Source organism: Pantherophis guttatus, chromosome 2, assembly GCF_059756535.1.
Source record: "Pantherophis guttatus breed Tessera chromosome 2, ASM5975653v1, whole genome shotgun sequence".
NCBI classification, from domain to species: domain Eukaryota; kingdom Metazoa; phylum Chordata; class Lepidosauria; order Squamata; family Colubridae; genus Pantherophis; species Pantherophis guttatus.
Window position 1 is genome coordinate 62,518,182 of NC_142064.1, and position 16,080 is coordinate 62,534,261.

The following is a 16,080-nucleotide window of genomic DNA, read 5'->3' on the forward strand; positions in this document are numbered from 1 at the left end:
GACAAGGGTTTTGTAATGAAAGCAACAGTTGCCCAAAATAATAAATTAAAAAAATACATTAAGTATCAAATACTTTGCAATAAAATTAAAAGAAAAGAAAGAAAACACACAGTTGTACATTACTAACTGTTAATCTATAAAATTTATTCAACCTGAGAATTCAATAATATTAAAGATAGAGATTAGCATTATAGAGCCAAAGTTTCCAGCAAGCATCTGCAGATTCATTTCCAGAATTCCAAAATAAAAATGGCAGAAAATCTTCAAGACAGAACTTAATCCTCAAAATAAGATTTTGAGAGTTCACTTCAGAATCTTCAGGTCTCTTGTGTTTTACCATTTTTGTGGGTTCCCCATGCAGTAACTTTTACTGTCTGAAAAGGATGGGGCACATCTCTGGAACTGCAGGGTTCAGTGTCTTTGTAGGAGGAGCAATTCTAACAGAATCATTCTATTCCAGCCAATTAATCCTTTGGCAGGAATACCAGAGGCAATCTTTCTTGAAACAGGTTGCCTTGGCTTTATTATTTCTCAAATTGACTACTGCGGTGCACTCTGTATGTAACAACCTTTGTAACTCCCTATAGGATGCAAAATACAACAATTTACCAGTGCCATGGTTTTGAGAGTTCTGCACTAGTTACCAGTATGTTTCCAGGTTTAACTCAAAATACTGGTTGTAACATGTAAAGTTCTTTTTGTCTTGGCACTTATGTGCCCCAAGAACAGCTTTTTCTAGGTAGAAGTGACTAGCCTTGTATATTCAGCCATATTAGTTTAGAGCATCACTTCCAAATGAGAACAGAAGAGCCAGAACATTCTGCTTCTCATTAAATGCTGTATTACATTCAGGGGTGGGTTCTACTTACCTTTACTACTGGTTTGCATCAAACCAGTGCTTCTGTGCTTCTGTGCATGCGCAGATCACCTATGATGACGTCCGGGTCGGTGAGTAGAGCCTCCCGCCAGTTTTACTACCAGTTCTTGCGAATTGGTCCGAACCGGGGGCAACCCACCACTGATTACTGTTACTACATTATGGAATATTGTTGTTATGTTACGTTACGTTACGTTACGTTACGTTACGTTACGTTACGTTACGTTACGTTGATTTATATGCCGCCCTTCTCTGGAGACTCAGGGCGGCTTACAATGCGCTAAGCAATAATTGTACAGGTTTCTGATGTGATTTTGCCTAGCTTCACCTGCTGCTTCCTGTTTGTTAGGAGCTTATGATCCATTTACAAGTGTGGTCAGATACAGCTAGCTGATTTAGTTTAGTTAGAAGAATATCTGGAAAGATGGTATTGAATGTTGAGCTAAATATACAAAGAGGACCCTTGCATAGGTCTTTGGAGATTCAAGATGTTGTAGGATGTAGTGCAGAGTCATATTAACAGCATCATCTGTCGATCTATTTGCTCAGTAGGCAAATTGCAGGGGTCTAACAGCAGATCCGTTATGGTTTTCAGGTGGACCAGAACTAGCCTTTCAAAGGTTTTCATAACTACAGATGTAATAGAGTAACCGGTCTGAAGTCATACCGTTCCTTGATGGAGAGTTTCTTCAGCACTGGGATAGTAGAGCGTTTGGAGCAAGAAGAAACATAGCACATTTCTAGTGATTTATTAAAGATGCAGGTGAAGATGGGGGCCAGTTGGTTAGCACAAACTTTTAAGCAAGAAGGAGTTATCTTGTCTGGGCCTGGTGCTTTTCTGGAAATACTCTCATTCCCACAAATTCAAATAGCGTCATTCATCACCCCAGACAATTTGTTAAAGGGCCTTGAAGACAAAATTTTCAGAGTTTTAAAATAGATGTTAAGGAATGTTTATAGAATCCAACATTTTATAAGAGCAGGAACACTATATTTTATGGATTTATATACAGGTACTCCTTAAATTATGATGGCAATTGGGATTGGAATTTGCATTGCTAAACAGTGTGTGCCTGATTAGGTCCTTTGCAATACTGTGCAAGGCGGCCTTGGCGGAGAACCAGACTGGGCATGCTTGGTCTGCAGTGGGAGCAAGAAGATGGTAAACGTCAGTTGGGCAAACAAAGCACAGGGCAGCAGGAAGCCAGAAGGGCAGAGACGAGGGAGAAATAGGCAGAAGGGGAGGTGAAGCATCCCTGCAAGTCATGTGGGTAGGCATATTTTGATCATGTGCTTGTAAGAGGGCTGCAATGGCTATAATTTCAGGGACCGGGAGTAAGTATGATTCCTTCAGGGCCACCATAATTTTAAACAATCACTGAACAAATGATCATAACTTAAGGACTTCTTGTAATTTGTAGGTCATCTTCTGTAGTTGGTAATATAATAATGATGTGAACACATAAACAAGCAGGATTGTTAAGAAAAGTGGCCCTACTGTTTACACTGGTTATATCAAAATCCTTTCACATACGATACCATTGTAAGCAAGTAGTATCTAATACCGCAAAGTTGTCTTCGGATTTAAATGGTTATTAATACGTATAGATTTTTAACATACAGTTTTATAGTTCTTTTATAGTGTGGCAGGTTTTAAATGCTTGAATTTAGACGATTTAAGAGGAATTCTTTATTAACAGAACAATTGTAATTAAAGGTTTCAGTACACCAACCTTTGAGTACTTTTGTCAAATTGTAATCCATATTGGCTTTTCTTTCATTGCTATCAGTAGCAGGGGAAATGGACAAGTAACTAGCTGCTCTTAATTTCACTCTGTTGGGGGAGTAACAAAACAGTCAGTAGTGGTGAGAGGAAGTAATTATGAGGAAAAAGATATTCAGAGTTAGTTTTTAAGTTAGAAAAATAAAACAATGCAAAAATTTGAATTTAATGTCATAAAACTGTTGTTCTCTATACAAATACATTTTAAGTATAGTTTTATCAATAAAATAAATTGCAAAAAAAAATAAGGAGGCTTGATTCAGAACAAGTTAGTTAGATTGAAACTGATAGGATTTAAGTTTGTCACAATTAACTAGGTTGACATTGAGTCCGCAAGACAATCAATTAAGGCCATCTCCAAATACATTAAAATATGTTTTATATTAAGAGACGGAAGAATGAAACAGTCTATATGTGATGAATGGAATGACTTAGAAAGAATAGAATAGAAGAAAAATAACTAAAGATTTACTATGTCCTTGGTTTTTTGTTTTTGTTTATTAACATGAGCAAAAGATTCTTCTTGTCCTGCTTTGATTATTTTTTTTTTAAATATCCTTATTTGGATTGGTATCCACAGATGAATGCCAGAAGATTCTGATGTGCTGCTTATGTTGTCTGTACAGTGGTGAACCACAGAACCCTCTGGAATTGAAGGCCAACAGCTGGATACAAGTAAGCAAATGAATCCTCCCCTCAGCTGCTTTACATTAACTTAATTATTTAAAGGTGCAGCATCTACAGCATATAGACACTGTGTCATTTTTGGAAACCACTCCAGAGACATGCTAGATTCACATTGTATTGAAATGTATTCTCCTTTAATTAAAGTACAAACTCTGCTGTCTCTCATTTTGAACATTAAAAAAGATGTGGTGTTTAAAACCAAAGTAATTGTAATGGCCCTTAATTGAATGGAGCCTAGATTCTGGCAACTTTAAGTAAAGAACAAAGTCCACAAATCAGCAAGCAAGAGAGTGCTATAAAAGCAAACTTTCAATTAGGGGAAAAATAAGGCAATCTGGAGAGAAGCCCTTGTTTGTTTTGAAAACAATTTATATATGCTCTATAATTTTGCTTTTATTTTTGTTTAATCTTTCTAGCCTTGGGATAAACTAATTGTATCCAAATTTTATTCACAGACAGCTAAAGAAAACACTTGTGTGCAACATAATTTTTTTAGTTAGTTCTGAATTAAATTAATCTGCAATTGCTTGAATTTTACATTGCACAGTCTTTCATGTAAAATCTGATGGCATTTTTTCCTAAATAACCCCCATTTTAAAATTAATTTATTCCACCGTTAAGCAAAACAGAAAACATTTTCTATTTAGACAACTAGTGCATGCTTTATAATTATATACTCTGGGAATCGTGATGGAATAGTAGTTTATTTTGAGGAATAATACTAGAATTAAGTGAAGTTGAACCTGTTAATGCAGGTTCTATTGACATACTTATCAAAATTGGGGTCTGCTTTGAATTATGGAAATCTGGTTTAATAATTCATAGTAGATTGTTCCTTCTCATGAGCTCTGAAACTGAACAAGTTTCTATTAAGCATAGTTTGCATATCACATTGTTTCATTTGTGTATAGTATAACACGTGACTCCATCTCATTAGCCCAATCATTAGTTTCTTACAATAACATAATTTGAAGTGCTCTTTGCTTGGTGAATACAGGTAATCCTTGTTTAGTAAACACCTGTGCGACATCTATTCAAAGTTGCAACTGATCCTTGAAGTTACAGCTGTTGTAGTGTCCTGCAATCATGTTGTTGCCATTTGTGATCTTCCTTGCCAGCTTTCCACAAGCAAAATCAAAGCCAGCAGGGAAGATTGCAAGTTGTTATGGTAAGTCCCCCCCTCCCTGCACACTGTACCACACCCTCCCTCATTCTTTATTTGCTTGCACTAACCCAGGACCTCCCTGCACTTGTAGGCCCTCGGACTGATCCTAGGCTTCCCTGAGCTTGTGTGGACTTGAGACTGCCTAGATAAGTGATGGCTAACCTTTTTGCCATCACGTGCCAAAAATGGGGGAAACGTGGGGGAGTTGCGCGCCCGTGTGCCCCCACTCATAATTCTATGTGCCCCACCCCCGCGCATGTGTATGCAACCCTCCCCACGCTTCCACTGCTTTTGGCACGTGATGGCCCGGTGGGCCTGGTAGGGCCATTTTTTGCCCTCCCCAGGCTCCAGAGCCTTTCTAGGAGCCTGGGGAGGGCGAAAACAGCCTTCCCCGCTCCCCAGAGGTCTGTTTGCTGACTTCCAGTGGGCCCAGAAAGCCCGAAAATCAGTTGGCCACGGGCACATGTGCGCCGGAGCTAAGCTCATGTGCCCAGGTGGCACGCGTGCCATAGGTTCACCATCACGGGCCTAGCTTGTTGTCATTAAACAATGCAGTTACATGACGTACTTTACAACCACATTGCTTAATCCCAGTCGTAACTTGAGGACCACCTGAACGGTTTCTAACCAAGACTTCACTTTGCTCTGAACCTGTATGAAAGGGTTGGGAGAGGGTTGTTTCTGGAGGAGATGGCTTCCGATTAGTCCTTCAAGAAACAGACAGCATTACAATTTTTAGGGACTAAAAGAGTAATTTTCTAAGGAATATCTGTTTGATTTTCAATTGTGTAGGGACCAGCCATTTGCCATGTATTCTGTCTGGTAACAATTTCAATTCCTTGCTTCTATTATTAGTCTCAATATTAATCATTTGATAATTTAAAAGAACTACTATAAAAAAAGCAAAAGAAGTAAAATCAAACATTAGAACACAACATGTAAAGTTGTTTTGAAGCCATTTAAAAAGGAAACATTTTTGAAACATATAATAGTCATGAAATCTAAAAATCCTTGTTGAATATGCTTTCTTCACAAAACAAACATTCAAAAAAAAAGTTAGAATTGCCATCGTTAGGATAGTTATTCCTTCATTAATTTTCTTTTTCAGTTCTAGCTGAACTTTTTCATTTAGCACAATTTGCAAACACAGCCATTCTATTCAAAAGCAATTATTATCAAAATTTTTCAAATAATGTAGGATTCAGAAACATGTAAATTTTTGTGTGTAAGACAAGACTATTTTCTGTATGCTAACTAAATCATACTAAACATACTAAATCAATAGCAATTAGTTTGTAATTATGACAGTAAGCTTTGGGCTTTTACATTTTTTTCTCCTCAAGTGTTATTATGAGAGAGATTTGAAAATGTTCACTTTCATTTTACATTGAGGTATGACTCAACAAAAAGAAAGATGGGGATCATGCTTTCCAGTAGCAAATTGCAAATTTTTCAAATAGTGATGAAATAGTTGGGAGATCTTAATTACCCTGACATCAGTTGGGAAATAAAGTGTAAGTATGTTTTTTTTTTATTCAGTTGCATCATTTTAAGGATAGAGAAAGTGAACGAGCTAGCCTGGAATTGACCTTAACTAATAGGGTAGGCTTACTGGTTAAAGTAAAAGTAATGTGGATAAAAGGGAAAGAGACCATGTAATGTTGGAATTCTTGATTGTAATCAGAGCTGAGGCTGGCTGTAGTCAAATACATTGTATGCACTGAACTTCAAGAAAGCCCATTTTAATAAACTTAAAACAATGATAAAAAGTATTCCATGCCAGAAAAAAGTCGATGGGAAAAGACCTGAGATGAGTGGGAGTTCCTAAAGTAAAAGATACTGAAAGCACAGTAGCAAATAATTCTGAAGGGAGGGGGGAATAGCAGTCAGCAATATAGCTACAAAAATATTAGCTAAGATATGAAAATAAAGATAATAAAGTTGGGGAGATATGTTTTATAGTATGTTCTTTTAATTGTAAACTATTTCAAGGGAGTTCCTTTAATGAGAAGCATTTTTTTAAAAATGAACAGATTATCAAGAAATACATACATATAGCCAGGAAATGATTCAAGAAAGATTAATACTCGGATTAAACTGAGATTGGCAAAGAGCGAAAAGAGCTGTTTTGGATATGTTCAAAATAAAAGATGAGAGAAAGAAGCAATATGGCAGCTACTCAGTGAAGATATCATATAGCTAATTGGTAGCAAGGGAAGCGTGGGATATTTAAACTACTATTTTTAATTCCATCCTCTTTGAGAAGAGGATATACATTTTATCAGGCAACTGCTGTAAAAATCAGGATGAAGATGTGGGATTAAAGTGGGTTGTAGCATAAGTATGGATAATTTTTGCTAAATCCAGCTAACTCAGGAGGAAAAGCAGCTAGCATATTAGCTATAATTGTGAAAATGTGCCTTTTTAAATCCAATGACAAATGGGGCTCCAAGACCACTTCCAAAATACAAACCTGTTGCTTTGAGAGGAGTACAGCCCCATTCTGAGCAAGTTTCATCTTAATCCAGAATTTTTCTTACAAATATCCATTGTGTCTGGATTTAATTTCAATATATTATCCGTCATCCAGCCCAATATCAAGTTTAAGCAGTATATCAAGAGTACTATTGTTTCATTAGATTGATAAGGCACGGAGCAACAGAAAAGGTTGTTATCAGCAGACAGAAGGCACAACTCCAAAGCTCCGCATGACTATTCCCAATGGTTGCATACAGGTTGAAAAATATAGAAGACAAGATATAACCTGAGGGACATAAGAAGTCTGTGACCTAGTTGTCTAACAATAGTCGCTTAGCACCCTCTTCTGGACACAACCTGACAGGGAGGACCTGCATCACGACAAAATAGTGTCCCTAAACTCTACTTTTCAAGGCAAGCCATAAATATTCATTGAATCAATGTAACCGAAATCTACTGAGAAGCCTAGGAGAAGTAGAAGGTCTACATTTCCCCACCTGCTTCCATCAAGATGACAAGCCAGTTCATTCCATATTCTGAATGAATAGCAATTGAAATGGATTCAGAAAATTAATTCCATCCTGGAATTCTGAGGCCACAACTTTCTAAGTCAGCTTGTCAAGAGTGGCAAGTATTCTTGAAATATCAAGAAATATTTCAGAGTGGCCTAAATTTAGAAAGATCTTTTGGGTCGGGGGAAGACACATGCTCAACCACATAAAACACCTCCCTTAACCTTGAGGCCAATCTGAGCCTATTTGTTTAATTAGCCAAGATCAGGATCAATTAAGCCAGTAGTAGCCTTCATTTTTGCATGCATACTCATCCACAATCTTAAAATCTATAAAGTGAAAAATATTCATATAAACCTGTCAAGCAAGTTATTTCCCAATGCTATGTAATGTTGGACCCAATGTTGGAGTCCAAATCAAAGGAAATTGTGCTGAATCAAATCACACGGGGGTATTGTTAGTTCCAGTTTCCCTTGCCCAGTATCATGATGAATGAGGTGAATATTGCACAGCATCACCAGTTTGTTTTGTGTAAAGACAACATAGTCAAGAGAAGTGATACCACCATCCACTGCTGTAAAGAAAGATCTCAAATGGATCTGAAGAAAAGCCCCATTCTGTGTCTAAAATGATTTGTTGTGAAAGTTTCTGTAACTACGCTATCCATCTGTCCATCTTCATTCTCAAAGGAACTTACAGAATTCTGCTAGAACCCCTTAGGACTTAGAATATCAACTGCCAGGGCCATTCTGTTCTCTACAGATCATTCAGACCTTTGACACTACAGATAGTCTGTGACTTACTACTTGTTTAATGACTGCTCAAATTTATTATAACCTCAAAAACCATACTTTACAGCCTCTAAAACACTTCCATAAAATATTCCCCCCACAGTTGCATAACCGTATTTTGGGTGCTTGGTAACTGGCTCAGATTTACAACCTGTTGCAGCATCCCACATCCACGTGTCCATTATTTGCGAGTTTTTTGGATTCGCTAATCATTTGTGTGATGATTACTTGATTCCCCTAGTACCTTTAGAAAATTACCTATATCAAAACTATCCTATTTTGTACAATATTAGGTGGTCTTCCATCAGAGCAAGGTTTGTAGCAACTGTCAGTCTAAAACTGACCAGGGAATTATTTGTCCAAGACTGTGTAGTTGCCCTTCCACTCTCAGGTCACCATCACTATAAGAAGAGAATACAGATTCCATATGTATATGTTTGACATGACAGACGTGAAAACCTGAGCCATTTCTGATTGGGTAGCCTTGGCCATATATGTTGGAACTACTTTCTGTCCCTGGCCTACTGCAATTCACAATATTTCTGTAGACAGACCCAAGAGAAATAACTTTAATGGGGCATATTACGCAAATTGGAAAGCAATTCTGCTTCCATAACACTCCCCCTCCACATTGTGCAAGTTACCACCTTATACTGTGGCACTCACATTCTGTCTAGAGGGCCATTCAGCTCTCAAGCAGACTTTCAAGGCATATAGAGGGGTTTGATTTTAGAAAAACTGGCATAATTCTTTTACCGAAGTGAAGTTTGTATCTGCCTGCATAAAATGAAATTAAAACTTGGAAGTTACTGAAATTTTATAATTCCTTTTACCTTGAATTTTGAAAACTAACTAACTAAAAACTATGATTCATACTTTCAAAACCATACTTCCTGGTCTTGGAAGAGCTACAAAACTTAGTCCACGTCCATTTGTTCATCTACTTGCCAGATGTAGTGAAGAAAGATAAAATACTTGCAGGTTACTAACCCATGAAATCAACCATGACCTGGTAAAACCACTCTGTTAATGAAAATGATATAATTTCCACATTAATCACCATCTGGCCTACCTTGAATGAATACTTGGCATCATGCAATATGAGTTGTGCTGTTTTTCAGAAAACTGAAACTATTTAAAACTAATTTATCTTGTGGTTTTCAATGGAAAGAAAATCCACCATACCAATCCACTATAATTCTTTTCAGTACTTTTCATTTAGCGTTCTAGTGGCTAGAATTTATTTAGAAATATCAATTTTTATTTTGTTAATGTTGAATCAAATCTATTTAAAAAGTGTAAATTCATGGCTCATTTTTAATCATGGATAAAGTAATATTTAAAAAACACAATGGCAGTTCATAGAACAAAACATCATTAAATCCACACCTGGTTTTAAAAATATCAAAGTAGAAAAACCATCAAGCTTTGAATGTCTGCCTCAATAAAATGATTTTTACGGTCTTGTGAAACAACAGAACTGGTACAATTCTATAAATAAAGTGTCTCACAGTAACAGATTTACCTCAGGCAAGGCCTATTAGGTATCAGTGCAGCCAATTTTTTTGAGAATAGTTGTGTGCATAGAACTCTAACTTCTGTTTCAATTACATCTACTTACATTACTAATAGGATAGTTATGATTTGAGCAATGGTCTCGATTACTATTGTTATTGGGGAAGAACTCTTAATAAGTTATTTGATGTATTTTACTAATAGATTATTTTTGGAGCGACTCTTTGCTCTGCTTGTGTTGGGATAAGAACAAATGAACACCTAGACAGTTTCTTAAATTGTGAAACAAAAGTTGTACAGCAAACTCAACCTTATAATAAAAAAATACAAGTTAATAATCTTATGCACATCAAGTGGGAATGGATAGCATAAATAATTTTATTGTAGGGAAAGAAAATTCTTCATTTATTTATTTATTTATTATTCGTATTTCTATACCTCCCAACTCTCTGAGGACTCTGGGCGGCTTACAACAAAGACAGTATAAACAACCCATACATTCATATGATCAGTTTTCAAAATTCAGTATCATCTATGTCCTATAAAGCTAGCACTAGCAATGAAAATTACTAAAAGTAAAACAAAATACTAAATGATGTTGAATTATACCTACACTTCCCAGCATTTATGAATAGTTTATGTTCAGCATTCCGTGCATCTGTGGTGTATAGTTATGCTGGGCATATGGTCAAGGAAATGTCTTTGGACAATGCTGCCTCTTTGGCAGTGAATAGGAGATGAGCACTGCTCCCTAGAGTCGGACACGACTGGCAGGGGAAACGTTTATCATTTTTTAAGTGATGTCTCAGGGACGATTAGCAAAAACTGCAAACTTGCCAAGCACCATACAAGGAACGGCTTATTGAAAAACAGCTATGGATTTTACGTCTTTAAAGCAATGTATAGTGGGTAATTACATAGTTGTTTCTCCCTAAATAGAAATCTTACATTTCTCCCTGTTAAAAACATCTTATTCCTCAGCCTCATTTTCCAACCTGCTTGGACTAGAATTCAATTTCATTCATTCATACCAACTTTAAAGCAAAAGAATGAAGTACAACTGTCCCCTCCCCAGAACCATTTGTGTGGGTGCTTAGGTACCCCGTGTGACAAAAATTAAGTATAAAAATTGCAATAGTGCTAGCATTTAGACTTATATACTGCTTCACAGTGCTTTACAGTCCTCTCTAAGTGATTTACAGAGTCAGTATATTGCCTCCAACAATCTGGATCCTCGTTTTACTGACCTTGGAAGGTTGGAAGGTCGAATCAACCTTGAGCCTGGTGAGATTCGAACTGCTGAATTGCAGGTAGCTGGCAGTCAGCAGAAGTAGTCTGCAGTACTGCATTCTAACCACTGCTCTTATAGTTGATGTTTGACGGCATCATTGTTGACTCAAATACATGAAAACGAAAGTGAAAGTAGATACACTAAGCTTCCATGGGCAAAATTAATGGTTGAAGCTAGGTCCATCAGCAAGCCAGAAGGAAATAATACCAGGTTTTGGTAGATGTTGGTGTTTTGAGGGAAGGGCAGGAATTCTCAGAATTTAATAATCCCCTAATCTTTCAGATCTGTTAATGGATGGAAAACTTTGGCTTTGCCCCTTCCCAACCCTTTCAGCTAGCCAGGAGACCAAGTCTCATCGGTAAAATGTTACCAATATCTGTCTTGAAATAAAAGCCATTTTTATTACCATGTTTTCCCGAAAATAAGACCCTGTTTTATATTTTTTTAACCCCGAAATAAGCACTTAGTTTTATTTTTGGGGAGGTCTTATTATTTTGGGGCACGTGGAGCAAGATGGGGCTCCTCATGCCATCTTACCTGATTTCCAGTTCTGCGTTTAAATATTTTCGGGGAGGACTTATTTTCAGGGAGAGGCTTATTTTAGCGCATGCGCTCAAAAGCCCGATTGGGCTTATTATCAGGGGATGTCTTATTTTAGGGGAAACAGGGTATTTGTTAGCAGTCATTCTCACACTCATCTGGAAGTACCTATCATTTGGTTTCGCCTTTCTAAGAACTGTCTCTCTTAGTAGTCATTCCAGTTAGTCAATAAATTTTATGTAACTATAAAAGTTTAAGTGCTGGAATATTCCCCCTAGTGTTTTCCTCTACCCCTGTTTCCTTCTCATCCTATATTCCTTCAGTATATTTCTTATTTGGTTTGAAGCCACTGTTTTACTGTTTTTAAATACATTTTTTAATAAATACCGTTTGGCATAAAGTTAGGAATTTTTTTTGTCTTTATAAGAAATTAAATACACAGTTTCTAGTTCTGTGTCAAAATGTGAGTGCATATGTACAGATCACACACTCAAAATAAGAATGTTCAGTTCTTTCCAGGTTGGACTGTGTAGATTGAATAGCTGCAACACATGAAAGTGATTAAAAGAGGACTGCAAATATAATAATGATAACATGGAGCAGACTACACTATTCAATATTGGAATGCCAGGTTCACTTTAATCATAGTGCTTCCCATAATGTGGGTGGTCAAAGTATGCAGAGAATTGTCAGTGCTTTTTGGACTACAAATTGCAACAGTATAAAAGTAGACAAAGTTCCAAAGATCTCCTAAGGTTTTTTTTTTAAGGGCGTTTTCCCCTAACTTATTTAGGAGAAATTGAGGCTAACTTAGGCTCCTCAATTTTGCCAGTAGCTTTTATACAAGATAGACTTGGGGAAGGAAATGAACCTTTTTGAAATAAACCATCTACTGTTAGTTAACATTTTCTTCATGATATTTTTTTTTAAATAAGTAACTACTTTTGCCCTTGCAACATTAGCAGTTTATTTTTTAATAAATGCTATAGAACGGTTCATATTTTGTCTTAATGTTTAAAGTCTTGTTATTACTTTAAATTTTACAGTGCAATGAATTGAACAAGAAAAGCAGTCTCTGATTTAAATATTAAGGAACTTGTTTTGGTTTTATTCTGAAGCTTTATTTAATTAGTCTAGAAAATATTCATTCTAACATTCCTGGAAGGGCTAAAACTGCCTGGTCTCTCTCTCTCTCTCTCTCTCTCTCTCTCTCTCTCTCTCTCTCTCTCTCTCTCTCTCTCTCTCTCTCTCTCTCTCTCTGTGTGTGTGTGTGTGTGTGTGTGTGTGTGAGGGGGAGAGAGAGAGAGAGAGAACGAACGTAGTCTGTGTATAGTCACAGTGATTTGAGTTCAGAATAATGAAACTGCAGGCCAGAATGGTGTGATAATGTAATAGCTAACATTTTAGAATTGGATTGGGGAACAGAGATTCACATTTGCTGTCAGTTATGAAAATTCTGTGAAGGTCTTTGGTCCAGTCATAATATCTGTGCTCAGTTTACCTTACAGGCTTGTTGAGGGATAAATTTTGTAGGGAGACTGTACTAAATATGCTACCCTGAGCTCCCTGAAGAAATATGGGCTATAAATCTATAAAATAGAATGAATAAATAGATAACATCTGGTGGCTAGTGCAGAGCAGCAGCTGAGAGTATTTGTGTTGATAGGTTTGCCTGTTTTTGTTCCTGAATCCTTGAATATTTCTTGTCCATGTTGTACAAAACAAAACAAAAACAAAAATCCTGAAATTAAGGGGGACTGGAATGGAACAAAATCTGACCAAATGGAAGCTTTATCTCTCAAGAATCTAAATAACTGCTCATGAGGTCACTTCAGCTGAATGTCTGGCTTCAAAAACTTTTAAATAACATCCAGACTACAAACCTGAGTATGAAATTGTCATCGGCAGGAAGCCATTGTGTCTGTCCCCTCCACAAATCACTGCTTAAATTAAAAAACCTACACCATGGTTTTGCCTCTTAAGTAGGGGGAGAAAGAAGAACAATAAGGAAGAAAAAATAAGAGAAAGAAGAAAAGAGAGAAAGCAGATGAATGACACAATCCATTAATCACTCTCAATTGTTCAGTATCAAACATAGCCCTACTTTAGCAGATCTTTCATATATATAAAGCAATATTGTATTCTAGAAAGGTTATTTTTTTTTACCTTTTTCAGGCCAATTATGGTGTAATAGAAACAAAAATTGAAAATAATTTATTGTCCCTTGTTTTGGCAGAAAATCTTAAATTGTTTCAGATATTTGGATTGTGGGAAACTGGGATTCAGAACAAGCCTCTTATCAGAAAACTAAATAGGATTCAGAACAAACCCCTCATAAAAAACCCCTCATAAAAAAATCTGACCACAGAAGAAAAACAATACTAAAAGTAGTAAAGTTACTTTGTTAGCACTGCTGTAACTTTGAATGGTCACAAAACAGAGCAGTTGTTAAGCAAGGACTGCATGTAGGCTAATCAAAAGATGACAAGGAAGTAAGTGACTTACTTCCACACCTTTTGATCCAGGAAAGGATGCAATTGTTTGATTGGCTGAAAGCTCTCCTCCTCATGCCTTCTATCTGCTGCTTTAGCAGGAGCCTTCTTATTGTGTAGGGTGGGGTGCATTGGGTGAGGACAGTGCCAGAACAATAGATGGGACATCCATGAAGTCATTTATTTATTCAATTTATATAGTCATGCAGCATCTATGCATATTATCTTTCATGACTTCTTGCCTTTCATGTAAATGCAATCAGTTTTGTTCTTAGAATGCCTCAACCTGCCCTCAACAGCCACAGCTCATATCTGATAGGTACATTCTGTTCAAAAATGTTAAATGAATTTCAGGCAATTCAAAGGCAATTCACACTGGGAAATACAAGAAATCTCTGATTTACATCTTTAGGAGTTCTGAACAGCACACAGAACAAGAGTATTTATGGATCACAGACACACCCTTACTCAGCAAAACAACTTCTTTTTACCCTTGAAATGCTACAGGGATAAAAGAACCCTAGGAAACAAGTCAAACCAATAACTTCAAACGTGCCTTTGAAGCTAAATGCACCCATGGACTGCATCAACAGTTCACAAGAGTATAAATGGTATGCACGAGCACACATATTTAACAGTATAAAACATTTTGTGTGTGTGTGTGAATTTTTAATGAGCACTGAAATCTCCATAAGCAAGAAGGCACTAGAGTGCAGGGCATAGAGTACAGTTATGAATAAATGATACAACAACATAAAAAACTCTTAAGAGCCAATTAACCAGAGTTACTCCTTGTTTCTGAAATGCACTCAAAAGTTAAAAATCACAGGAGAACCGACCAGATCAGAGCAAGCTATCAACGCAGATGTTTTTGTGGAAAAGGTAATAATAATAATTGAATTACTTTGATGATGTCTTACTGAATTTGTGTCCATGTGCACTCTGAGTCCTCTTTTGTTCTGTTGATTGTGTAGCTGGTGTCTTTGAAGATGAAGACATCATCTTCAAAGACACAAGCTATACAATGAACAGAATGCATATACATGCACACACACATACACACTGAATCTCAGCAGAAACCAAAATTACGTATTCATTCAACGTAGTAAGTAGCAAACAAAAACAGCATGTTCAGTCAAAATATTTGTAGGTAGTCCTCAATTCATGACCACTTATTCATTAATCATTCAAAATTATGATGACACTGAATGAGAGGTATCTTTCCAGTCAGCTTCCCACAAGACAAAGTCAATCAGGAAGCCAGCAGGAAAAATCAAAAGTTGGACCTGTAAGTTATTTCTGCCACTTTTTCCAAGCAACCCCACTATATACACTACATTAGTATGAAATCCCAGGGATCTTGTATTCCTTAGCAAACGTCCCATGACCAGCCGTACTCCATGATGCGCACTCACCTGCAGCCCCCATTGGCCCACTTGCAGCCTATGCTGGCTTGCCTGCCCATGACCCGTGCCAGCCAGACTGCCTATGGTCCCTAGTGCCAGCTACACTTCCTAATGCTTCTCTGCAGCAAGCTCATGCATAATTCCTGCATTCCCTACCTGAGATTCCCACATCTTCCTGCTTAATAGTATGGCAACTAGGATAGCTGGGATTGCTGTCACTCAGCAATGCAGTCATATGATGTCACCTTTATAACCATGTTGCTTAGAGAGTGCAATCCTGGTTGTAGTTGCAGGACTACCTGTACATCATGTATGTGAAATTAAGCAAAGAGTGATATTACCTCCAGCATTCCACCTATACCACTTGACAGGGGGAGCTCTTGCCCCAGCTGCTGCCAATCTAGCAATCTGAAAGCATGCAAATTCAAGTAGATAAATAGGTACCACTTCAGAGGGAAAGTAACTTCTATGTGTGCCTTATTTATATTATTTATGTTTCACATATAAATAAACACAATTTTTCCATACTGAATAATGGGTTTT

At 37.0% G+C, this 16,080-nt stretch overlaps 1 protein-coding gene across 9 annotated transcripts in view; it reads left to right on the top strand.

Annotated features, from left to right (window-relative positions):
- FANCC (FA complementation group C) overlaps positions 1–16,080 on the top strand; it is a 53,340-nt gene that overhangs the window by 10,140 nt on the left and 27,120 nt on the right. For all 9 annotated transcript variants that reach the window (XM_034410095.2, XM_060690571.2, XM_087888253.1 and 6 more), the window contains one exon: positions 3,241–3,335. In XM_034410095.2, coding sequence (XP_034265986.1) covers positions 3,241–3,335 — 95 coding nt within the window. The remainder of the gene's footprint in view (positions 1–3,240; positions 3,336–16,080) is intronic.